At 35.6% G+C, this 27,528-nt stretch overlaps 2 protein-coding genes across 3 annotated transcripts in view; one reads left to right on the plus strand and one right to left on the minus strand.

Annotated features, from left to right (window-relative positions):
* The window catches only part of LOC121380654, a 97,060-nt gene that overhangs the window by 53,019 nt on the left and 16,513 nt on the right, over window positions 1-27,528 (plus strand). The gene's annotated exons all lie outside the window — the stretch shown is intronic.
* LOC121380653 lies at window positions 7,010-26,691 on the minus strand. Of its 2 annotated transcripts, XM_041509582.1 has the most exons (6): window positions 26,567-26,691; window positions 25,166-25,351; window positions 20,375-20,560; window positions 15,886-17,454; window positions 14,476-15,120; window positions 7,010-8,070 (listed from the first exon to the last, which is right to left on the minus strand). In XM_041509582.1, exons 2-6 carry the CDS (start codon window positions 25,299-25,301, stop codon window positions 7,814-7,816), a joined length of 2,793 nt encoding a protein of 930 aa, XP_041365516.1. In that variant the 5' UTR covers window positions 25,302-25,351; window positions 26,567-26,691; the 3' UTR covers window positions 7,010-7,813. The 2 variants fall into 2 exon arrangements, with proteins under 2 accessions (XP_041365516.1, XP_041365517.1); XM_041509583.1 differs by lacking the exon at window positions 26,567-26,691 and having other exon boundaries at window positions 25,166-25,629.

Raw genomic sequence — 27,528 nt, forward strand, 5'->3', positions numbered from 1 at the left:
TTTGGGAATGGGTTTCAATAAATATATATTAGTGGTTATTTAGTTTAACAATTTTTAAAACTGAAAATTCCAACATAATGACCTACTCAGCTAGTATAGATTGCTGTATTTGACACGATGACACACATTTTGCTCGGTGTTTTCACACGTAGTCACTTACTGCTATATGTATACAACGAAACATTATTTACCTGATGTATATCTGTGCTTAAGTTTATAACGAGAACATCATCCACTAATTTAAATAATTAGGAAAATACTATCAAATAACCAGTCAACAACAAAGCTTGATTCAGGACCTAGCATTCTCGGAACCGAACATACGGGTACTTCGACCCCTGGCCGCCATTGTTTGTCACGTGATGCTGTGAAGCTTTTCCTTAGTTACCTATGGTTTGATAGTGAAACGAGGCAATTTTAGTCGATCATTTACAGCAGTTAACGGCCAGAATGCCTACAAAATGTTTTCCAGCTGGCTGCATAGATCATAATATGATGTTAAAAAAAATATTGTTTTATAAATTTCGAAAAGATGAGACCAGACGCCGCTTCTGGGTAGATGCACTAAAACGTGACAAACCTGATGGAACGCCATGGCTTCCCACACAGAAAGGAATAAAAAAAAGAACATTAAAAAGATGATATTTGCCAAATAGTTGGGAGGTTTTAAAATCAGTGACGTTTGTATAGTTTTATCTTGAATCATGAACGTGAAACGATAAAAATGAAACTTTAAAAAAAAAATGACATCAGTGAAAAAAACCCCCCACAAATTGTATATATTTTACATAATTGAATAAATAATATAAAAAGGAATAAAAGTTATGAATTTTAATTCCCATATATGTTTAAAAAGTACGAGTATTCAGTACTGTGTCCTGAAAATTAATAAAAGATGGCACCGTTGAAACGTTTGACAGCCTGAGCTAGCACATGTTTAGACAAAGAGCTTAATAACGTCATCACTGATTGGATGAAATTTGACCTCTACTGGCTCTAGAGATAACCAGTACGTGTAGCTGTTCTGCTCACTCCCACTTAACAAAAACTTTTTGTTAATTTTAAAATCCTTTATAATTATTGGCTACACTACATTGAACAATCAACAATAAATACATTTATAGATTATCTCAGTATATTTTATGTTATTTCAAGCAGTTTGTATTGTACAAAAACCTCTTGCTTCGGACTAGGACACTCGACCCGACAGAGCTCCGTACACGGGTGTTGACAGGTATTGATTGTAACCAGTTGCAAACTCTGAGTCGTTTTAATTGGAGTGTAATTCCCTGATGGCTCTCTCACCAAGAATGATGTTTTTGTTTAGGCCTACGTCTGTTTAATATTTTGACCGCCTCAGCGACTTTGACAAATGTCTAGCCTAGTGGCAGTGGATTGACACTACTGTATAAGTGACTGGCGATATATACTATTAAGTGCTCCCCTAAATTAGATTATGGGGGGGGGGGGGGGGGGGGGGCAATGTAAAATATTATTAATATTCAATTGCCAAAGGGAGCTATATATTATTCTCCTTGAACTAATCTCAGGGGAGTGATGGGTAGCTAGAGAGAGATATAACTCTCCTTAGATGACAAGGTCTGAGGTTGGCTATATTTTATTATTGCTATTTTCTTTTTGCCTGCATTCAACCGGTAAGAAAGGCCAACATCATGAGATAATTTCACAATCTGTAAAAACAAAATCATTTCATTATTTCAAGGAACTGGGGATTTTTTAAAGAATAACAAAATGTATTCAGTGGAACATTTACACTGTTGCCATTACATCTATATAATAAAATGATAATAATAATACTGTAATTTAAAGTTGTAAAGTAACAACTTTGCAATTGTTTAATTATATCATAAAAATAATTATCTTGAATCATGCATACAAATTTTATTATTATTCATACAAAGTATATATTTTGTAGCCCACGTCATAATTATTATAATATTAATAATTTTTTATTATTTCAAAGTTGTTAAAATTTATAATTAATATTATCTGAAAATTGCTTCAAGAAAAAATTATATTCTGCCCAACCTGCCTCTAGTCAGATCCCCTCGACATACTAGCTATACGGAAACACGTAGGTAATAAATATAGATTGTACTAATTCAGATTCCCGTTGTTCGCTTCTGTTATATGACAACCCAAGCTGCTATAATACTCATAAGACATGCTGCAACAATGTGTTAGCTACAGAAAATAAATGACAATATGCAAGGCATGCAAAATGTTAATATGATAACTTTATTCTATGTAAAACAGTAATCACTAAGGGTTTGCTTCACCCCCAAAGACCCGGATGATCGGTAACTAGGCCGTGTGACGTCACGCCGGTTCTGAGAATTAGTTCTTTCTGAGAAAAGCAGTTTGTGTTCCGGGATATGCTAAGGGGACACGACTCTGTATGAATAGCATACATGACTTACCGACTCTCGCTCGCTCTCTCTCTCTCTCTCTCTCTCTCTCTCTCTCTCTCTCTCTCTCTCTCTCTCTCTCTCTCTCTCTCTCTCTCTCCCTCCCTCTGTCTCTCTCCCTCCCTCTCTCCCTCTCCCTCTCCATTTTCTCTCCGTCAGAAACTTGCATTTATCTTAACTCTTCTTGAAACGTTATAGTTAGGAATGAGTATTCAGTTGTGGTCATTTTAAAGAAGTTGAGTCGTTAAAGGGACAGACCCTAGTTTTTAAATACTAAGGCATATTTTTCACCTAGACCGTAGTTTCAAACCGTAAAAATGTTCACTAGGTTTCGTTAATTTACAAACCTGTAACAAATTTGGATAGAACAGAGTGAAGTAATAGTCTGTGACGTTGAAATACCCTTAAAAAAAGATAAAAATGCGACTTCACAACTGTTACTTCTCAGACGCAGTGCGTTTAAAAAAATATGAAAAATGCATTTTGTGGTTATTAGAAACACAAGGATGACCAGAAACACTTCGGTTGTACGGAAATGGATACTCTAAACAATAAAATATAAGTAATGTTTTATTTCAGTGATCACAAACGGCTCTAAAAAGGGTGTCTTATTGTTTAAAAACTAGGGTATGACCCTTTAAGTGCGTCGTTAAATAAAACATTTCCTTTCTAGCAAGCTGAAGTTTATTATTTAAAACATAAAATATATCGATCAGGAAGGAAGGAAATGTTTTATTTAACGACGCACTCAACACATTTTATTTACGGTTATACGGCGTCGGATATATGGTTAAGGACCACACAGTTATTGAGAGAGGAAACCCTCTGTTGCCACTTCATGGGCTACTCTTTTCGATTAGAAGCAAGGGATCTTTTATACGCACCATCCCATAGACATGTCAGCACATACCACGGCCTTTTGTATAGTCGTGGTGCATTGGCTGGAACGAGAAATAGCCCAATAACGTGTTGTCAAAGTCATCCCTGTAAATGTGCATCCAGGGCCGTAGTTAGCAGGGGAACAAGGAGCAAAAAAAAACCCCAAACATACTGGTTATTGATATTACGTTTTAATTAAGTAACATTCATAATAGTATTTCAGAGCCTCTAGATTTCAAATTTTCCGGGGGAGGGGGACATGCTTCCGGACCCCCTATTGTCTTGCGCCTTCCATTCTCGTTCGTTCCTACTAGATCACTAGATGCACTACCTACTAGATCACAACATACACTATCTACTAGATCACAACATACACTATCTACTAGATCACAACATACACTACCTACTAGATCACAACATACACTACCTACTAGATAACTAGATTGATAATATTTATGTGTACAAAGACACACCCTACTAGATCACTAGATGCACAACCTAATAGATCACAACATACACTACCTACTAGATCACAACATACACAACCTACTAGATAACTAGATGCACTACCTACTAGATCACTAGATGCACTACCTACTAGATAACTAGATGCACTACCTACTAGATCACAACATACACTAACTACTAGATGACTAGATGCACTACCTATTAGATAACTAGATGCACTACCTACTAGATCACTAGATGCACTACCTACTAGATCACTAGATGCGCTACCTACTAGATCACTAGATGCACTACCTACTAGATCACAACATACACTACCTATTACATAACTAGATACACTACCTACTAGATCACTAGATGCACTACCTACTAGATAACTAGATGCACTACCTACTAGATAACTAGATGCACTACCTACTAGATCACAACATACACTACCTACTAGATAACTAGATGCACTACCTACTAGATCACTAGATGCACTACCTATTAGATAACTAGATGCACTACCTACTAGATCACCAGATGCACTACCTATTAGATAACTAGATGCACTACCTACTAGATAACTAGATGCACTACCTACTAGATCACAACATACACTACCTACTAGATAACTAGATGCACTACCTACTAGATCACTAGATACACTACCTACTATATCACTAGATTGATACTAGTTTTATGTACAACGACACCACCTACTAGATCTCACGACATACAACCTACTAGATCACTAGATACACTACCTACTATATCACTAGATTGATAACAGTTATGTCTACAAAGTCGTTTTGAACAGTTTGGGACTTGTGATGTTTTTTTTCATATTAACAGAAAAACATTAATTACTGATATGTGTACATTTCGTGAAATTATCTTGAATGGTTTTGACGTTGTGCTCCGGAAACAGTTAATTTAGCATTTCTTGCTGTTTGTGTCCATGGCAACAGGAAACTATTGAAAATTATCCTCCCTTATAGCAAAAGACACTATTAAACTACTATAGTCCGTCCCATAGAGAACGCCTTTTTTCATTCTATGAAATTTACTATAATTTATTTATTTATGTGCCGATTGATTTGTATATTGTACACAAATATGGTTGTTGGTTTTTGTTTTTTGTTTTGTTTTTTCCAAAACACTTTTACTTTTCATCGTACTTAAATCAAACTGAAATTATTTTCAAATTTTTTTTTTTATAGAAAGATGTCAAATCTTTCTAAAAAAAAAAAAAAAAAATTTTTTATTTTTTTATTTTTTGAGGATGCCTTTAACAGTTTTAAACCAGTGTCTTTTGCTGAAAAAATAACAACAAAATTATGCCTTCATCCAGCGGCAAAATGTGCCATTTGTAAAATCCCCGACTACGACAAATCATCTTGCAACTACGGCAATTGTCCTATATATCTTGAATGGTTTTGGGGGTTGTGCTAAACGCCCCGCCTGCTACCGATGCCGGTCGGGCTTGTGGTGATCCCTTGCCCCCACCACCCTAAACCCTTTTCCTGTTCTGGACACAGGAGTCTGCCCAGGCCAACACCTGCGCCCATAACCTGACCTAACCTTGATTGTGCTCCCAAAATAGTGAATTTAGTCATTCTAGTTATTTGTTACTATTGTAACAGAAAAACAAAATCGAAACTAAAATATCCCTCATAACAAAAAACGCTACTCGACCACTAGATTGATATGTCCATAATGATTTTGCCTCCTTATTTTTCAATTCTCCATTCTTTGCTCCGTTTTCGGAATGAGTCGGCGTTTTCAATTAAGTATTTTAAACAAACAAGCAAATAACTTCCTGCAAAGAATGTTTACACTGGAACAGAGTGTGACATCACCATTTATATTTTACGACGTGACAGTCACACATTTCATTTTGTATTGAAAAGCACAGTTCTTTGCACTGTTTTTTATTTCACTGTTGAATTTTTATATTGATGTTGATCATCACTTTAGTTTTGCATTTACCATAGTTTGACACACAATAGCCGATGTATTTTTCGTGTTTGGGTGTCGTTAAACATCTATTCTATTCTATTCTATTCTTATTCTATCCTATTGTGACAAATGATGCCTCAGTTAAATCCAGTGTCTTATTTTACTATTATTATTATTATTATTATTACTATATATATATAAACATTTAAAAACTTAATCTGAATGATCTACCCGTCATCTTTCTTGTGTAATCAAATTTGACAAAATACAAGTTATTTTCTGCACCTCATAACTAATTTTTTTTTTTTAAACATTTCTACTTTTATACAATATGTATATGAATGATATGTCAAGATATCAAACATCAAATATAATAAGCAGTTTGCTTGCAAATTCAATGGGAACTGTTCACCAGTGATTAAAATGTTTCCATCATCTAAGAATGGGCCTATAAATTCATCACAAGCAGAAATGGGGCCGCAATTCTAAACATGTTTAATAATTTGTAATTTAATTATACATTTTTCAAAACATATTTCATTGAAACTGTTCATTTTAATCAACCAACATTTAATAAGATTATATCAATTTAATTACAACTTTTTAGTGTTATCAGTTCAGCATTTTGAAGAATTGATATGTTATCTAAACTCCACAACCACAACAGCCACCATATATTATTTAATCACAGCTTTTCATTTTACAGCTTGTACAAGATGGCTTTGAATAATTATTGTTTTGTGCTAGGTTCAATGCATGCCCCCATGTACCACCCGACCCAGGGTGGTCTTGATAATGAAGTACATGTCTTCAATAGCTACATCCAAATAGCTTATGTATTTCTCGTGCTGGGGTATCGTTAAACATTCATTCATTCAATAGCTACACAGTAGATAATATCAAGTATTGTTTCTCATGTCTGCCAATGCCCGTAGACGTTGATGGTGACTTGAATGCTACAAGACCATATCAATGAACATCCACACAAGTGATTCCACCGTTCTTACAAACACCTGTGCAATAAATGACATGCCGTCCGCAAGACTTTTCAAGGATGCTTAGATGGTATTGGAAGGAAGGAAGGAAGGAAGGGAATGATTTATTTAACGACGCACTCAACACATTTTATTTACGGTTATATGACGTCGGACATATGGTTACGGACCACACAGATATTGAGGGAGGAAACCCGCTGTCGCTACTTCGTGGGCTACTCTTTTCGATTAGCAGCAACGGATCTTTTATATGTACCATCCCATAGACAGGATAGCACACACCAGGGCCTTTGGTGTACCAGTCGTGGTGCACTGGCTTGAGCGAAAAATAGCCTAATGAGCTAACTGACGAGGATCGATCCCAAACCGACCGCGCATCAAGCGAGAGCTTTACCACTGGGCTACGTCTCGCCCCTAGATGGTATTGACATCTCTATCAGGTTTAAATATATGTAATGTGTAAATATAACATCTGCAAGAACCTGTGCAGTGATAAATAGTTTTACTAATTTGTTATAAATTCAATATAAAATTGCTTGGAGTTTTGTCCACATTTGATATAAGAAGTTGGTAGTGGCGTAGCGAGGGGACCATGGCCCCCAATCAAACCTTTTTTCTACTGTATTAAATTTTATAAAATCATACATACATACAGACAGACATACAGACATACATACAGATATACATAGTGTGGGTTGCTTTCCCCAATAGTAGGTTGCCCCCACCTCCCCAATCTAAAATCCTACGCCAGTGGAAGTTGGGGTTATGGGTTGTGTTCCGTTGGGGTTCTGATTAAATAATACATATAGGCTGTTGTAGATTTTAGCTTATAGTGCTCAATAATTAAACTGAATGCAATATATCAGTTACTCAAAATGGTATTGTACAAATTGTATCAAAATCAAGTTATAACAAGATCACAACTTGCAAAAACACACATCCGCGAGTTGACTCCGTCTAAGTTGGTAGTATCAGTACCATGGTTTGACACCCAAAAGCAGATGTATTTTTCGTACTGAGGGTGTCGTTAAACATTCATTCATTCATCCAGTGAAAACAATGATGACACGTGGTGTGAGTTGAAACAACGATAATATGTCAGACCTCTAACAATTCAGCAATGGAATTTAATTCAGACTCCTGTAAACCGCGAACAAGTGCGTCTTTAGATGCAGACTTTCCTTCCTTTTCGTACCAAAAGGAGAGCATGGTATAAGCTTGCATCATCAAGTGTCTAGGATGCTCGTTCATGAATTGGTCGATGTCCTTCTTTACCAATCCAAGATTCAGTGCTAAACGCTGCCATTCAGACCCAAGTTCATTTGCGATGTCTCTAAAACGTCTTGTAAGGTCGTCTGCAAAATATAATAACACCACATAAAAAATTATAGGTGCATGTGACTGAAAACTATATCTAATTAAAATTTTAATATTTTAATTTAGAAAAGCAGATGAATTTAAAGGGACTGGACCGTTTGCTACCATTGTAAGATGTTTTTGACGAAGAAAATCTTTTTAACGATTACAATTACATGTACATATTAAATGCATGTTCTTATTTGCACTGTCCATATATTCAGTCTGTTTTTCAATGTGTTTAACGTCGTACTAATATTTGTAGCAGCCCAAACCGGTTATATCTGTCAATAATTTCGTACGTATAAAATTATTGAACAAGAAAACTGTAATTTATCGTATTTTACATCAACTGAGCAATATTTTTTTTAGTGATAACAGTTAATGAATTCTTTTTTTAAAATTTAACGCATTTATTAATAACAATCTTCTGCTAATTGAGATATTGCATAATCATTGAGATCCAAGATGATCACTAAAAGTAAGAAGTAAGCAATATTCTACATTCTATTTTAGCCCTCAAAATACTTTGTTTTCCAAACAATGCAGGGTTTATGGGTGCAAGTAATTCAGTTATGGCATTCAGTTTCCAATACAAAGACATTTTATCAGTTTGAATCTAAGATGACTACCAAAATAGCTGCAACAAGTTAAAGTTTGTTTTGTTCAACGAAACCACTAGTGCACATTGATTAATTAATTATTGGCTATTGGATGTGAAACATTTGATAAAATTCTGATTCATAGTTATCAGATGAAACCCGCTACAGTATCCATTAGCAGCAAGGGATCTGTTGGTATGTGGTCCACATGGTTTGGTATGTGGTCCACATGGTTTGGTATGTGGTCCACATGGTTTGTTCAATCACGGATTTAGTTTGTTAATAAAGCTGTGGCCAGTTTTTTGTTCTATCAAAATGTTTTCGTTTGTTTGGTTATTTTACCAAACGCCTCTTAAATGAATGGATACAAAAGCAATAATTGTTAAAATTATGCTTAAAGAATTTAAACTGATTCAACTTGAGACAATGGAGAAAACCACTTATATCATAGCAGCAATATCACAATCTGAAATGCAACGTTTTCATTTAATTTGCTGTTGGCCGTTTGCTCATTGCAGTTCTTACCAATAATAACTATATCGTGTGAACTGAAATCTAATTCGGTGTGGCATTTTCAAAAGTGTCCTCTTTGAAAGAACACCCAATAGCCGATGTATTTTTGGTGCTGGGGTGTCATTAAACATCTATTCTATTCTATTCTATTCTATTCTTTGAAAGAAAATTGTGGATGTTAACAGCTCAGTTACCATACAGGTTTATGTAGATGCTAAGCACTAAGAAGCAGTCTTACACAGTGTCACGAGGAAAACGAAAGTATATAGTCTCAATATATTATTATTAAAAATCCATTGTTTACGTCATAAGACTACTGATCATTGTCAAAATATAGTATTTTTTGTTATCCATCAAGCGTGCTGTCTTTTGTATCTTGTGACATGTAAAAGTGAGAAATGTTGGTGTCGGATGAATTATACAGTTTCTGGGACAAATTATATTGGTTGACAAAATTATAAAAACTAAACTTCAGTCACGTGTTGTAATGTTTTCAGGCATATGCACCTGTCGTGCTCGCAGTGGTCATGCATACTTGACCCATTCATTTATCTTGAAGAAGGATCCTCCACCTCGGTGTGACCACTGTCAGTGTACTCTGACAGTACGCCACATTTTGGTGGAGTGTAAGCATCTGGCAGAAACTAGAAAAGATATATTTGGTCAAAGAAATGTGATTCCATCCAGGACTTATATTTCAATTGCTACGTAATACTGACTTTTATTCTAAATGTTAACATTACCTATCTGTGATATTTGTATTTTCGCACAGTTCTTTACACTGTGTTTGTATTAACTTTTAAATTTTTGTATTGATGTTGCTTAAGTTTTGCATTTACCATAGTTTGACACCCAATAGCCAATGTATTTTTCGTGCTGGGGTGTCGATAAAGATTCAATTATTCATTCATTCATTCATTCGTTTGCATATGTACATTTATCACAGTAAGGTTGGCATTGTGAACGGCTTTGTCCCTGCCATACAATGTACTTGTAGATATACCATAACTGAAGTGGTGCACCTTGAAACGAAGCAGTGATTTCAAAGAGAGATTAATTCTTTGCACTCTAATAATAAATAGATCCTGTATTTGAAGTACAAATTATTTTGGGGGTTAAACAGAATATGACATATAGCCACTTCTTTTTTTCCTGTCTTTTTTATTAGTATCTCCAGATCAATGACAATGTCAGGGTTGGGGAGCCTTGAATCACTGCCTGTCAATACAGTAATAATATTTTAAATGAAACAAATAGATAACACAGAAATTTAGCATTGATATAGAGAAATTTAACTCAATAAAAGATAAAAATAAGAGAACAAGAAAAACAGCAGAGAGAAAGAAAAGAAAAACAACAGAATTATTAAGGAAACATAAATATATAAATATTAAAAAGCTAACAGTAAGAGAAAAGAAACGATTTACTGACTAGAATCTTTCACCTTAAAAAAGATCATATTTTGCCATTATAACCTACCATAAGACAAATTAAGTTGTATCTAAAATTGTTTGCCAAGCGCCCCATTGTTCATCAAATTCTTTAAAATGACATTTTTTAAATAAATATATACTTTTCAATATCTAATTTCTTACTAATAATTTTGAAAACTAAATCTTTCTTTAGTCCATGTTTTTGTTGTTTGTGTTTTCATCCTGTATATATAGTACTTAATATTAACAATCAACCAATTTATAAATGTATTTCTATTTATTGTAATTCCAAACAAAAATGCAAACATTTGAGTCAATGTTTTTAATTTTATATAAGAAAGTGTTGGTTGTTATTATCCTATATTGAAACTATAGTAAAGAGGAATCTTTAAGTATTGTAAAATGTAAAATGCTGCCTGTAATATTGTCCCTATTCATGACAGGAAAGGGTATAACCCAATTTTGCATATTTCATTTGTGAGTTGGGGACTTTGCTAGAAGCGTTTAGAAATTTATACATATCTCAACAACCTCTTTTCTTTTCTAAAAATATTTTTAATTTGAACGGTCAAACTGGGATTTAGCGGAGTAAAAGTTTGTTATTGGTAATGTTGTAAATGAACAACTTCAATACTTTTATTAATTATGCCATATTCTAAACAATTCGAATTAATATAATATTTTTCTTTAAATATTTTCAAAGTTCATAATTGCCCATATTCATCCAACCGGCTTCGGTGGCGTCGTGTTTGGGCCATCGGTCTACAGGCTGGTAGATCCTGGGTTCGGACACCGACTCCAAACCCCGAGTGAGTGCTCAGTGGTTAGGTGTAAACCTCTTGACCGACCAGTGTTCCATAACTGGTTCAACAAAGGCCATGGTTTGTGTTATCCTGCCTGTGGGAAGCGCAAATAAAAGATCCCTTGCTGCCTGACGTAAAAGAGTAGCGGGTTTCCTCTATAAAACAGTGTCAGAATGACCATATGTTTGACGTCCAATAGCCGATGATAAGATAAAAAATCAATGTGCTCTAGTGGCGTCGTTAAATAAAACAAACTTTACTTTTATATTCATCCAGTAAATCTTGTATAAATATTATACCTCTTTTCGTATAATGTTTATATACCTCTGGTGCTTTTTCATATTACTATTGTTCCAAATAGTGATTCTATATACTTCTTCAATAGTGTTGTAAGTTTGTTTTTGTTGAATAGTTTGCCAACTTTGTAATACTTTGACAAATAAAACCATTATCCGTGCGATTTAGAAGAGCAATTAGCAAATGAGTTATTTTTGGAATTACACGGTATTAAAGTTTTAGCTGCAACAATTCGACCCATTACTGTTTATTTCCTGCTTGATCAGTTTTTTATTGTATTTTTCATTTCCATTATCTTTGGCTCAAAGTTATCAGTAACCGTTTTATCGATATATGCCGAGAAATTTACACCGAAAAGAATGAAATTTTCAGCACCCCATTTAAGCTTCCATTTAGAATGATGAAAGACCTCCTTGGAAAGTTTCTTAATTCCTATTTATACAATCTTTGTCTTTGAATAATTTATTCTTAAGCCAGACATGTTGGCATACTGATCTAAAATATACAATGTACTATTCGGGGATGTGGGAGAGCCGTCTAAAATGAATGTCGTATCATCTGCGTACTGGGATATTACATATTCTTTGTTCTCTATTTCTATGTCTTTAATATCTTTTTGAATTTCTTATTAATATTGCTAGAATTTCAGCACAGATGATAAAAATATAAGGAAAAAGAGGATCCTCTTGTCAACAGCCTCTTTCAAGTTTAAAACTTACTGATAGAAATCCATTTTGAATTATTCTGGATTCTGAATTCATATAAAGAGTTTAATCCATTGTTTTATTGATATTTTAAAATTAAAAACTAAAGCTTGTTCAATAAATAACCAAGAAACTGAATCAAAGGCCTTTTCAAAATCAACCAATAGTAATAGTTCAGGAATTTTATTCACTTCTTTTTACTGCATTATATCATAAATTAGTCTTATATTTACTCCTATGTATTTGCTTTTAATAAATCCGGTCTGATATTTTTATATGACCATCTATGGGTCGTATTATGGTACGGTGCTGTCCGTCCGTCCGTATGTCCGTCTGTTAACATTTTCTTGTCCGGACCATATCTTGGATACGGATGCATACAGGACCATCAAACCTCACATGTAGGAACAATTTGGATAGCGGTGTGTCGTGTTCTAGTACTAGGTCACTGTGACCTAATTTTCACGGTCTACTGCACATAACAGTAAATCCTTGTCCAGATCATATCTTGGATACAGATGCATACAGGACTATCAAACATCACATGTAGGAACAACTTGGGATTGTGGTGTGTCGCGTACTATACATCTAGAGGCTAGTGCCCAAGTTCGAGACCATCTTGGATTTAAACGATGATGCAGTATCTCAGTTACAAAACTGTTGTTATAACTGAATTTCGTGACCCCTAAAACGTTATCGCTAACATCAAAATCTTGCCCAAGTTGATGTAAAATGCGATAAATTGCTATTTTTCTGACTGCTATTGTCAGGCATCGAAATAAGTCGAGAACGGTCGTTCAGGTTACCGGCAGGTTACCACATGTAAGAAAAGTCAACGTTTTAGTTTTGTTTCCGAACGTAAACCAGGCAATACATTCCGAACTTCCACGTTTCATTTTACCGTCAGGAATTGCATCGATGTTCGCGCGCATTTGTGCAATTGAAAGCAATTATAGTTAATCCGCGTTTAAGCAGCGTCCACTAGATGAATTTATACCCGTGTTTCGTTTTCTCGTACGAATTTGCAGCAATGTTCGTGCGCACTTCTGCAATTGCAAAGCAATTTCGGCAATCCACGTTCAAGCAGCGCCCACTAGATAAATTTACTTCCGGATTTCGTTTCTCGTACCGATGTTTGCGCGCACCATTACAATTTCTGAACGTCGGCGTTAAAAGTAGTAATAACAGGAATTCAATTCTAACTTTCATTTTGTTGTGGTAACCTATAGGTTACCAGGCTATATTTTGTGGTAACCTGTAAATGGGTTACCAGACACAATGCTTATATCGATGCCTGTATTGTGGTAGCCATCTAGGATTAAAATGATGTTGCAATGTCTTGATTAACTGAGAGTAGTTCAAAATTAATTCCTTATCCCCTAAAATCTAGTCATAGAGATCAAAATTTTGCCATAGGTTACAAAGTATCCAATGTAGTGTCAGGTTTGTGTTTATGCAGCCATGTTGGACGCCATCTGGAATATTTGAAAATGCTCCAGTTTGAACTCCCTCGATCCAAATATGCAGAAACTACAAAAAACAACTGGGGATTTAGCAAATAAACTACTATTTTAATCGTGCGGAATTTGGTGCCTTTCATTTCATTTCTTGAATACCATTTTAGTTTTACCATTGACTTTGACATGACCTCCCAATAGCCGATGTATTTTTCGTGTTGGGGTGTCGTTAAATATCTATTCTATTCTATTTTGACATGACCTTGGCATCTAAATTGGGGAAGTCGCTTCTTAAACATTTTGTATATGCTTAAAATAAATATATTCCTAATGTGGTGCTTTGAAATAGCTTTTCTGGATATTGTCTATATTTGACCTTTGACATTGGCCATAGCCCATTCCAAAAACATTTGTACTATCATAAGGTACAACTGTGCCAAATTTGATGCTTTGATCCTGGTCACTTCCCTAAGCCACTCCACTAAATCGGGTTTGATTCTGTGACTTGCCGCGTCTTGATAAAGAGAGAGAGAGAAAAAAAAAGTAAAGTAACTTCAACGCTGATACAATTTTAATTTTCTGTTTATCATCTCACCTTTCACGGGTTCTTCCTGCAAAGCTATTTCTCGTCTGTCTTTGTTTCGACTCAGGATGCAGCTTGAAGAACCCTTGGTACCTGCCCCAAAGTAAGAGTCTTCACTGACAGATCCCGACAGATGGGCCAGGTCTTCAATGGACATACTTGTGTGGAATACATGAGACTCTGCTTCCATGATGGTGCCGTCTATATGTTTAAGCACTTTGCTTTGATACACACTCTGCAACGCCACGGCTGTGGATGGAATGAATGAATTTGGGAACATTGTTGATGATGTTGATATATTTGTCTGTGCATTTGCTGTAATTAAAGTACTTCTTATTACAATCTGATTTTCGCTATGACGACTTCCATTTTTAGGCCATGTATTTGAACTGACGTTGGTGGTGTCGGCTTCGCTCGTATTTCTTGCTGTGTACGTCAGTGATGTTTCAGGTGGAACCAATTCATTGTCTTCTGTGGATGACGAAGTGTATGAATTCGTGAAGTGGTTGCCTGGCTTCATTCCCGTTTGTTCGTCCTGGCGCTGATTAGAGATCTCTTCGTTTTGTTGGTCCTCTACCAGTCGTATACCTTTTGGACCAGTTTCAGCTGGATCATTTTGCTGGATATTGTCAGACAAGGTATCCATTTTCTCATCATCTACAAAATATACAGTAATGTTCAACAATCATAATGTCCATGGCCCAACTAATATATATATATATATATAAAGAAAAAGTCAGAAGCCTCCTTTAAAAGTCATATATCCCATATAAGAAGGATATATGACTTTTAAAGGAGGCTTCTGACTTTTTCTTCATATAAAATATATTATCTCAAACCCCCTTGGAGAGGTGCCAGCAACACAGAAGGATTTTCTATTCGTATATATATATATCTGGCAGACAGTTTCGTTTTAACTTGGTTTAACTTGGGTTAATTATCCATGGTTGGTCAGAGGTGTAAACACCTATTGTCGGTGGAGTCTAAACTCGGTACTTTCTAATCTTAAAGGGACATTCCCGAGTTTGCTGCAATATGTAAGATGTCATCGACTAACAGAGACGTTTTAACGATTGTAATTACATATCAAATATATTTTTCAGCATGAAATATTATTGGCTGTATATTAAATGTGTTTCTAATCGTTCTAATATTTGTAAAAGGTTAAATTTCATTTTATTTCCTAAAATATTGTTTTTTTCGTACGTACGAAATTATTCGAAGTCAAATTCCAGTTTGGGATTCTTACAAATATTAAGACGACCAGAAACACATTGAATATACAGACACTGATATTTTAAACAAGAAAATATATTTAATATGTAAACAACTCAATTATTTGTAGTTCTGCAGAAATGTAAATACATGGTAACATTTCTGATGTAGGTGGTGAAGTAAGAAGCTTCGTATTTCAAAAGTTACCTTCAAGAAACAGAAGTCTTCCACAATGAATCAGTACTTTTCGGATTTTTTGCACTACACCTAGTTCATCAACGTGGTACAGCGGAAATATCCCACCAACATACTTTCTTTCAGGCGGTGAGAATCTGCGCACGATGACGATGTTGGAACTGTGAATACCCGCATCGACTAGGGTGTCTCCGTTGTTCAGAGATGTTGCATTAAAAATTATATTAATTTCTGAAACGGCTATACCGATTTTGGTGGACAAAGAACTCTTCAGATCCAGAACGGTGGTTTCGCATGCGTTATTTATGACAACTGTCACTGGGGGCATTCCGAGACATCTGATTCTTACTTCAATGCGATTGTTAAATATCTCCATTTTTATGGTGTCTTCTTGGCCGATATGATATATCTTCAACCGTTTATCGTCATCCATTTCTTTTCCCGAGTAGCACAATTGTACAGAAAAGACATTTGTCTTTTCTGATGTTGCCAGGAGATCTCGTAACTGGCTCACTTTGTCGTATTTGTACATCTCCACAATTCTTGTAGATGATTTGCCTTCTCGGGATATTTTGATCATGAACCTTGTTTTGTCTGATGCTTCAGCAAAGATGTGACAGTTTGGTAAGAATCCATCTATTTTCTCCAGGACCATGTCGTCTGGTATTTTCTTCTTTTTCAAGTTCAACCTCAGTTTCAATGAGTTGGGTTCCTGTTTAAAATGATTCCCGATGACTAACCGTAGGTCTTCTGTTGTTGAGGATTTTTCTGTTACGATTACTTTCTTAACAGTTCGTTTTCCCGACTCCGTAAAGGTAACACACACTGGCCTGTTGTCTTTGCTGGCCACATGTATAGTGAGATCGCCCAGTCGAGCAACTGACAATCCAGGTTCATTTCTGCCTGGTTCCCCGTCAAGAAGAAAATATTCATCATTTGTCAAAACTCGTGTATGATAGGAAAAATTAATTTCGACACTTTTATCCAAACTGGATGGAAATTCGTTTCCGAACTGTCGAATGAATTTCATTTTTAGTTCTCCCACTGTGTCGGTATTGAAGCAGACTAAATGGTACAGAATTTCAACACCTGGCGTGCAATGATAATGACACTTCACCTTCAATTGTAACTGTTTCATGAACTTGAACTCGATCAAATGACTTGGTCCCACTATTTGGCAAAGCTCTTGAGTTGAGCTTTTATATATTCGCCCTTTTAAAATTAGGTACAGCATTTCTGCATGTTCCTTTCTTCGATTTTTTCCAACAGTATTAATGAATGTAGCTACCGTCATGGTTTTGTGAACGCTCACGCAATACTGGCTTCCATTGATTTCGCTTGTTACCAGAAAAAGGTTTTCCTTCTGTAATACAGGATCAGCAATGACAGCAATACGTGGCATGTTTTGCAAATCAATGACAACATACTCTTCTGATACTAAGCACATCTCTGCCACAATTGTTAGTAGGTTGTCACAGCTGGTAGTCGTATATATCTTCCCGTGCACACTAGAAGAGTTTGCCGCTTTCTGAACATCGAATACAAGAATCCTGAGACCAGGGATACCACAATTAACATATCCTGAAGAAGAAGAAGAAGAAGAAAAATAAGGTTATGGTTGCAGATTAATTTTCTGTCATTCTAAAGGAACTATCAGGGCTTATAATGCACATATGGATTTTAAAATAAACTATGCATAAACAGAATGTGACTTCAAATTGCTTCCACGCTCTTATTGACCTGATCAAACCACCTTGGTGGATCCATTGAACTGATTAGGGTTGGTCTCATTCCAACTAGTGTACCACAACTAGTCAAAGACAGTGGTATGTACTTTTCTTTCTGTGGGAAAGTACATATAAAAAATGCCTTGCTGCTAATGGAAAAATGTAGCGGGTTTCCTCTGATAACTACGAGTCATAATTACCAAATGTTTGACACCCAACAGCCGATGATTAATTAATCAATGTTCTCTGGTGGTGTGCTTAAACAAAATCAAACTTTAAACTTCTTATTCACCTGGCATGACAACTTCAGACTATTATCACTTTCATGAACTGAAAGATGATTTACAGCGAAGAACATTTAATCCCACGATGACCTTATAACTATTGATGAATACGTTTTATTTCGGGTCCCAAGTTAAAGCAGTTTATCATAATAGTGAAATCAAAGCAGTCCAAATGATTTGAGGAGCAGGGTGATCATAGTGAAAAAAATCGGTAAAACAAAACAAAGACGTTTTGAAATTATATCATTGAGATTGTTGCTTGAAAGGTGAACAACTGACTCATCATGTTATAAATCAAATTTACTTCCTAGTGACCTCATATGATGATATCGCCTAACAAAATGATGCTATTAGATTAGCAACGAGTATAGTTTATTAGTGTTAAGCCTTCCGGCTCATAGGCATACAGTTTATATACAAATCAATAACATTTGACAAGTGGTGCATAATTGGAGGATGGACAATTAAATATGGTGAGAATGTAAACATAATGCTTTTTTTTAAAAAAATATTTACCAATATTACATAATTCTTTTTCTGTTTTGAACAGACAATAATTACACAAGTTTAAAAACAGATGGTTTGCGCTAGTAGTATTTCTTAATATATATTGAACGTAATTGCATGTACAATAGACATTTCAAAATAAAATGATATTCATCATCTATATCATTCTGATTACAAATCTGACATTTACGTTGCGACTTTTGAATACCATACTATCTACCTTGTTCAACAAACAACTGGTGAGAAGAAACACGAAATTTTGTTACAAGAATAGTGTAACAATCTGGCAATGATATTCTAAGGTAGTACTACAAGCAAAATGTATCTATTAAATGCTTATATACATTACATTTAGGAGAGTTTTCTAGCATAGTTAGTAACATGCAAGTCTTCGAATTATCCGAAAAATCCAGTGTTTATCGCAGTAATACAATCAATGTGTAAGGTTTAGTGGGGGAAATGTAATATTTTGATCAGGTTAGTATCCAATACAGCCATATATATTATGCATGTTCGTGCACACCTTTAACTACTGTAGGTGCCTTTTGGCTCGCGTGGATCGCATAATCAAATGCGATTCCATATAATGGCTATTTGCGACCGCCTGTATGGCCGCGTCAGTATTTGGTTAAAGTTTATATATGAGATTGACCATATTTTCACTTCTGCTTTGGCTCGAGTATTTGAATATTTTGCAATGCATTTACAGAATTTTATTTAGTTTAAGCATGGTTAAGCTGGGTTAAAATTACAAGTTAAAGCATGTATGGCTAAAATTAAAATTTGGTTAGTATGGCTAAAATCTAGTTAAATTTTCCCTAATTGCCCTTAAATTTTGGTTAAAGTTTTTCTGATTGCATACATTTTAATTCTGAATTGTTTAACGATTGGCTTTCACATTTTGTGGGCGTAGCCCAGTGGTACAGCGCTCTCTTGATGCGCGGTCGGTTTGGGATAGATCCCCGTCGGTGGGCCCATTGGACTATTCTCGTTCCAGCCGGTTTCCTTTCTAAGACTATGTCAAAATTACCAAATGTTTGACATCCAATAGCTGATTATTAAAAACTCAAATTGCTCTCGTGCTGTCGTTAAACGAAACAAACTTTAACTTTTCACATTCTGTATGAATAGTGACCAAGTTAATATTTGAGTGTTTCACCAAGTAAGTATTTTACGGCACTTCCTAACCTCCCCCACCCCACCCTCACGGTCATTTGGAAATAAGTTAAGATTTTCTTTTTTAAAAATAACAACCATACATTGTTTAAAAAAATACATACATACATAAATACAAACTTACAGGTAAGCGATAAAATGTTTCACCCTAACTCATCTATACATGTTTTTACGTAAAATTGTATTTACAAATCACAAATGTTATGGATATATAAATATAAATTATAGGCTACAATGAGTTTTAATAGTTGGCTTTCATATTTGGTATGCTTTTTTTTCTTTCAGCAGTTCACCGTCAGTACCATAACATCTATGTCAAGGTCATTTAGAACTTTATGTGGCGGGACGTAACCCAGTGGTAAAGCGCTCGCTTGATGGTATGTGCTATCCTGTCTGTGGGATGGTCCATATAGAATATATTTTACTACTAATGAAAAAATGTAACAGGTTTTCTCTCTGAGACTATATGTCAGAATTATCAAATGTTTAACATCCAGTAGCCAATGATTAATAATTCAATGTTTTCTAGTGGTGTCGTTAAACAACAAAGGCGTGGTATGTGCTATCCTGTATGTGGGATGGTGCATATAAAAGATCCCTTGCTACCAATGGAAACATGTAGCGGGTTTCCTTTCTAAGACTATATGTCCAAATTACCAAATGCTTGACATCCAATAACCGACGATTAATAAATCAATGTTCTCTAGTGGTGTCATTAAATAAAACACATTTTCGTTAAACAAAACAGAACTTGATCTTTTTAAAGTTGCATGGTGAATATATAGCATATTAGTTGTACAAGCTCACCATGCTCAAACCCTGGAGAATTAGGAATTAACGATGCTGTCGAACGTCGGGCTGCTGGGTAGGCGTCCGACGCCTCGCTTGTGTCGCCAATAACAGACTCGTGAAATGAACTGTCGTCAAATGGATCGTGGTCCATTTTGTCTCTTGTGTTGCTCAGTCTTTGCTTTTCCTGGTAACCTCCAAAACCTGTTAAACAAATATATAGCCCGAGTAGTCTGCCGTTCGAGAGCTAGACGGACATTTGGACGGTTACGATTGCTCTCTCAGCTAGAGATCACGATAATTAATATTATCGCGAAAGCACGGAATGGCTGTCTACCACCATGTATTCATTAGATTTTGCATCTTATCTACCGACACTGTAATAGAGGTAAAAACGCGTAGTGATGTATTTCCAACCCTCTATAGCTGTTTGGAAGTAAAGTTAATATGAATAAATGTTGTTATACAGATTCAGGCATATTCAGTTAATTCGGGCACAAATCAGGCGAACCCTCTACAAAACTCAGCAGGCCCCTCTACAAAAATGGTAGCCCGTACCCTATGGTTATTGTTGCCTACTCGGCAATATAAATGTTGCAAATTTTAGGTGGAGCCCAAGCCCCTGCCCCCCCCCCCCCCCCCCCCGTTAAATTAACATATCCTGAAGAAGAAGAAGAAGAAGAAAAATAAGGTTATGGTTGCAGATTAATTTTCTGTCATTCTAAAGGAACTATCAGGGCTTATAATGCACATATGGATTTTAAAATAAACTATGCATAAACAGAATGTGACTTCAAATTGCTTCCACGCTCTTATTGACCTGATCAAACCACCTTGGTGGATCCATTGAACTGATTAGGGTTGTTCTCATTCCAACTAGTGTACCACAACTAGTCAAAGACAGTGGTATGTACTTTTTTTTCTGTGGGAAAGTGCATATAAAAAATGCCTTGCTGCTAATGGAAAAATGTAGCGGGTTTCCTCTGATAACTACGAGTCATAATTACCAAATGTTTGACACCCAACAGCCGATGATTAATTAATCAATGTTCTCTGGTGGTGTGCTTAAACAAAATCAAACTTTAAACTTCTTATTCACCTGGCATGACAACTTCAGACTATTATCACTTTCATGAACTGAAAGATGATTTACAGCGAAGAACATTTAATCCCACGATGACCTTATAACTATTGATGAATACGTTTTATTTCGGGTCCCAAGTTAAAGCAGTTTATCATAATAGTGAAATCAAAGCAGTCCAAATGATTTGAGGAGCAGGGTGATCATAGTGAAAAAATCGGTAAAACAAAACAAAGACGTTTTGAAATTATATCATTGAGATTGTTGCTTGAAAGGTGAACAACTGACTCATCATGTTATAAATCAAATTTACTTCCTAGTGACCTCATATGATGATATCGCCTAACAAAATGATGCTATTAGATTAGCAACGAGTATAGTTTATTAGTGTTAAGCCTTCCGGCTCATAGGCATACAGTTTATATACAAATCAATAACATTTGACAAGTGGTGCATAATTGGAGGATGGACAATTAAATATGGTGAGAATGTAAACATAATGCTTTTTTTAAAAAGATATTTACCAATATTACACAATTCTTTTTCTGTTTTGAACAGACAATAATTACACAAGTTTAAAAACAGATGGTTTGCGCTAGTAGTATTTCTTAATATATATTGAACGTAATTGCATGTACAATAGACATTTCAAAATAAAATGATATTCATCATCTATATCATTCTGATTACAAATCTGACATTTACGTTGCGACTTTTGAATACCATACTATCTACCTTGTTCAACAAACAACTGGTGAGAAGAAACACGAAATTTTGTTACAAGAGTAGTGTAACAATCTGGCAATGATATTCTAAGGTAGTACTACAAGTGTGACGGTACATGCTCTTAATTTGTTTTCGCCTGTGGCGATTTTAATTGTGTTAGAGGGCCGTGTGCAGTTTAATTGCACTTAGCTAGCTGGGCAACGTGTTACGTAATACTTCGCGCGATCGGGCATTCCAATATGCACTTAGTCCAGCTGTGGAGGCCATGTGGCGAGTAGTTACGTAATACCTCTGCGAGTGCGGTTTTTACAACCGTGATTTGGCGACGATGGCGTCAGTAAGTCTGACGATCAGAGAGAAATATATCGACTCTAGTAGAGTTGGAATATTAGATGATAGGGGGAGGTACCGCCTTGTACCCCCAGGCGAATTCTGATTTTTATAATAAATAGCTAGGATTTAGAGATATCTACAGAACCAGAAAAGGACGGCTCCCAGGGAACGTTAATCCGTTTGGACTTTGGTAAATATCATTTCTGCTCTGTGTATAACCTTGATGTGATTGATGTGACTTTAAATATTTTGATACTGTATTATACCAATATTCTGTAGACAGTGTCTTCGGTCATCTGACGAAGTAAATCGTAGACTTTTTGTTCTAACATTATATGAGTATTTGGTAATATAAAGCTTAGCCAGTCATCCTAGACGACCTAGGTAAACTGTAGGTTATTGTCTTTATTGTGATAGGTACCAGTATTAATTCTGTGTTACAAGGTTACTGAATGAGTAGTTAGGGTTAATTAAAAATTAACCCGTTAGGAATAGAGCTGTAATTCCTTTATTAATTAAGTTCCCCTGGAAGCGTTCCTAAATTATCACACGTTACTGAACGAGTAGTAAGGGTTAATTAAAAATTAACCAGTTAGGAATGGTGTTGTAATTCCTTTATTAATTAACTTCTCCTGGAAGCGTTTCTCAATTATCACACGCGTGGGTGTTGTGTAACGGTGAAGTGATTCGCATATTGTGTAACTAGACATCTAGAGATTAACTAATTAAGTGATCAGTTCTGGGTTGTTATTATTGCTGTTATTAATTAACTACTACGGCTGTACATTTGTCAGCGTAGGATAATACAGATTCCAAAGTGTATTGTGTTTTGTTGTGTTTCTAGTGAGCTAAACGTGCTGTAATAATATATACTTTATATAAGATCGTATCTCTGATCATACCTAGACGAGCCATACTAGGGTTTAACAGCCTGTTACAGAGAGATCTAATAGATATACAGTTAGGAGAGATATTTTGATAATCGTGTTTTATTCAGTTATGGGAATTATAGAATCCCCGTGACAACAAGCAAAATGTATCTATTAAATGCTTATATACATTACATTTAGGAGAGTTTTCTAGCATAGTTAGAAACATGCAAGTCTTCGAATTATCCGAAAAATCCAGTGTTTATCGCAGTAATACAATCAATGTGTAAGGTTTAGTGGGGGAAATGTAATATTTTGATCAGGTTAGTATCCAATACAGCCATATATATTATGCATGTTCGTGCACACCTTTAACTACTGTAGGTGCCTTTTGGCTCGCGTGGATCGCATAATCAAATGCGATTCTATATAATGGCTATTTGCGACCGCCTGTATGGCCGCGTCAGTATTTGGTTAAAGTTTATATATGAGATTGACCATATTTTCACTTCTGCTTTGGCTCGAGTATTTGAATATTTTGCAATGCATTTACAGAATTTTATTTAGTTTAAGCATGGTTAAGCTGGGTTAAAATTACAAGTTAAAAGTATGGCTAAAATCTGGTTAAATTTTCCCTAATTGCCCTTAAATTTTGGTTAAAGTTTTTCTGATTGCATACATTTTAATTCTGAATTGTTTAACGATTGGCTTTCACATTTTGTGGGCGTAGCCCAGTGGTACAGCGCTCTCTTGATGCGCGGTCGGTTTGGGATAGATCCCCGTCGGTGGGCCCATTGGACTATTCTCGTTCCAGCCGGTTTCCTTTCTAAGACTATGTCAAAATTACCAAATGTTTGACATCCAATAGCTGATTGTTAAAAACTCAAATTGCTCTCGTGCTGTCGTTAAACGAAACAAACTTTAACTTTTCACATTCTGTATGAATAGTGACCAAGTTAATATTTGAGTGTTTCACCAAGTAAGTATTTTACGGCACTTCCTAACCTCCCCCACCCCACCCTCACGGTCATTTGGAAATAAGTTAAGATTTTCTTTTTTAAAAATAACAACCATACATTGTTTAAAAAAATACATACATACATAAATACAAACTTACAGGTAAGCGATAAAATGTTTCACCCTAACTCATCTATACATGTTTTTACGTAAAATTGTATTTACAAGTCACAAATGTTATGGATATATAAATATAAATTATAGGCTACAATGAGTTTTAATAGTTGGCTTTCATATTTGGTATGCTTTTTTTTCTTTCAGCAGTTCACCGTCAGTACCATAACATCTATGTCAAGGTCATTTAGAACTTTATGTGGCGGGACGTAACCCAGTGGTAAAGCGCTAGCTTGATGGTATGTGCTATCCTGTCTGTGGGATGGTCCATATAGAATATATTTTACTACTAATGAAAAAATGTAACAGGTTTTCTCTCTGAGACTATATGTCAGAATTATCAAATGTTTAACATCCAGTAGCCAATGATTAATAATTCAATGTTTTCTAGTGGTGTCGTTAAACAACAAAGGCGTGGTATGTGCTATCCTGTCTGTGGGATGGTGCATATAAAAGATCCCTTGCTACCAATGGAAACATGTAGCGGGTTTCCTTTCTAAGACTATATGTCCAAATTACCAAATGCTTGACATCCAATAACCGACGATTAATAAATCAATGTTCTCTAGTGGTGTCATTAAATAAAACACATTTTCGTTAAACAAAACAGAACTTGATCTTTTTAAAGTTGCATGGTAAATATATAGCATATTAGTTGTACAAGCTCACCATGCTCAAACCCTGGAGAATTAGGAATTAACGATGCTGTCGAACGTCGGGCTGCTGGGTAGGCGTCCGACGCCTCGCTTGTGTCGCCAATAACAGACTCGTGAAATGAACTGTCGTCAAATGGATCGTGGTCCATTTTGTCTCTTGTGTTGCTCAGTCTTTGCTTTTCCTGGTAACCTCCAAAACCTGTTAAACAAATATATAGCCCGAGTAGTCTGCCGTTCGAGAGCTAGACGGACATTTGGACGGTTACGATTGCTCTCTCAGCTAGAGATCACGATAATTAATATTATCGCGAAAGCACGGAATGGCTGTCTACCACCATGTATTCATTAGATTTTGCATCTTATCTACCGACACTGTAATAGAGGTAAAAACGCGTAGTGATGTATTTCCAACCCTCTATAGCTGTTTGGAAGTAAAGTTAATATGAATAAATGTTGTTATACAGATTCAGGCATATTCAGTTAATTCGGGCACAAATCAGGCGAACCCTCTACAAAACTCAGCAGACCCCTCTACAAAAATGGTAGCCCGTACCCTATGGTTATTGTTGCCTACTCGGCAATATAAATGTTGCAAATTTTAGGTGGAGTCCAAGCCCAAGCCCCTGCCCCCCCCCCCCCCCCCCCCCCCGTTAAATTCGCCACTACAGACCGTTAAGAAAACCCCTATAAAACATCGATACATGAATATACAAGGGTCTAGTTTCAAGTTTAGTGTTATAGCAATATTGTTATAAGAAGGAAGTGGGGGAAACCCTGGTTATAAAAATACGCTGTTGACGTAGGGAAATCCCCTGGAATAATTTCCCCAAAGACGTCCATTATCATTAAGGCAATACTAATTTTGTGATCAAATCAAAGAAAATATGTAAATTAAGGCATCAACTATTAATATTATTATGAATAAATAATTAGGTATTAAGGGCAAATTATTTATTCTGTCCTGCAGACGTAATTCAGGCTGCTGGACTGTATCCCCGGGACAGCGTGTTTGAACCTTAATTGAATACAGACACGTCAAATACTTATAAGTAAGTAAATAAAATATTTCTAAACATGATTTTTATACATCTGAGCAAAATCATTCACATTATTACAACACAATACGGGATCAGAGAAGGGGCGTGGTTGAATGTTCAAGTTTTATACCATATATATACATACATTTATATCAATGTTGTTTGTGTTAATAATAGCAATCCATAATTTAAATAAATAATAATATAATGATCTTATAGAGTAATTATAATTTTATATAATAGCCAAATGGCCTATATATTTTAATGTTCTAGGTCATGTGAACAACGGTGCATGAATCTTGACGATAATGATGTAACAATCGTTTAACTAATCGTCGTATATATATCACATACTGTATGCTTTTAATGTTAGTTACCTGCTGAGGTGTCCGCTTTTGTCAGCCGAAATCGCGTTTTAAGTAACGATTCACCCGTAGAGGTCCTTTCTTTTCTAGGAAAAACAGACGGTTGCTTCTACCGCGAATTGCCAGGTGAATTGATTACGTGAGAGCTGACCTAGTTTTACGTACTGTAAAGGTTCCATTAGACCAAATCAATTCCTATTGCCGAAAATGTTAACGTTTACTAATAAAACTGATATAAGCAGCGTTTCAACACACCCAGGAAGTACAGCAATAGAAAGTGTGGCACCTCACATCTAATCTAGCTGCAAGAAAATGGGGGGTCACGTATCATTTAAGAGATTTAATTTATGTTTTTAATAGCAACCGTCATTTTTGCTGAAAATTGCAGTTCCATTTTTGGGGGTACCCCGCATTAGTTTCAACCTCTGGTATATACTGCATAACAACTGTATAACAAATAAAAGTGTATTTATTTATTGTCAATGGATAATAGTATTTGCACAAATAGTCAATGTCACATATTACTACCAATCACACCCACAGCTGCTTTTACTCCGTAAATATTTGACGGTGCACGTCAAACTTTAACACGGTACTCTCTTCTTTGGTACTATGCAACCTATATCAAAACAAATTATTTTTCAAAAAGTGTCCAATTGGGTGTTTTCATGACTATCAGGATCTTCTGTGTTCTGATATGATGTGACAACATAATTGAAAGTGTTGTTCCTACAGTGCAACCTGATTTAATGTACACCTCAGGAAGCATCGGTGTTATGCAAAGTTGTATACAAATGCAATGTATCATATTTAAAACAAATAATAAATAAAAATACTACTCTTGAAGATACATACTATGGGTTGGTTGTGTATGCTTAGTTGTATATGTAGTGTGTGCATGCATAGTCAGAGTCTCTCATTTCCAATAAATAATTACCTTAAAACTCATTTATTGCAGTGACCCTGTGTTTTGA

The sequence above is a fragment of the Gigantopelta aegis genome, chromosome 9 (genome assembly GCF_016097555.1).
Source record: "Gigantopelta aegis isolate Gae_Host chromosome 9, Gae_host_genome, whole genome shotgun sequence".
NCBI classification, from domain to species: domain Eukaryota; kingdom Metazoa; phylum Mollusca; class Gastropoda; order Neomphalida; family Peltospiridae; genus Gigantopelta; species Gigantopelta aegis.

Bases quoted from the DNA above. Each gene is read 5' to 3' on its own strand.
- LOC121380653 (XM_041509582.1), bottom strand. From the start codon at position 25,301: ATGGACCACGATCCATTTGACGACAGTTCATTTCACGAGTCTGTTATT. The intron at 20,561-25,165 runs GTGAGCTTGTAC...TTTGTTTAACAG, and splicing joins TTCTCCAGGGTTTGAGCATG to GTTTTGGAGGTTACCAGGAA. The intron at 8,071-14,475 runs GTGAGATGATAA...TATATTTTGCAG, and splicing joins GCAGGAAGAACCCGTGAAAG to ACGACCTTACAAGACGTTTT.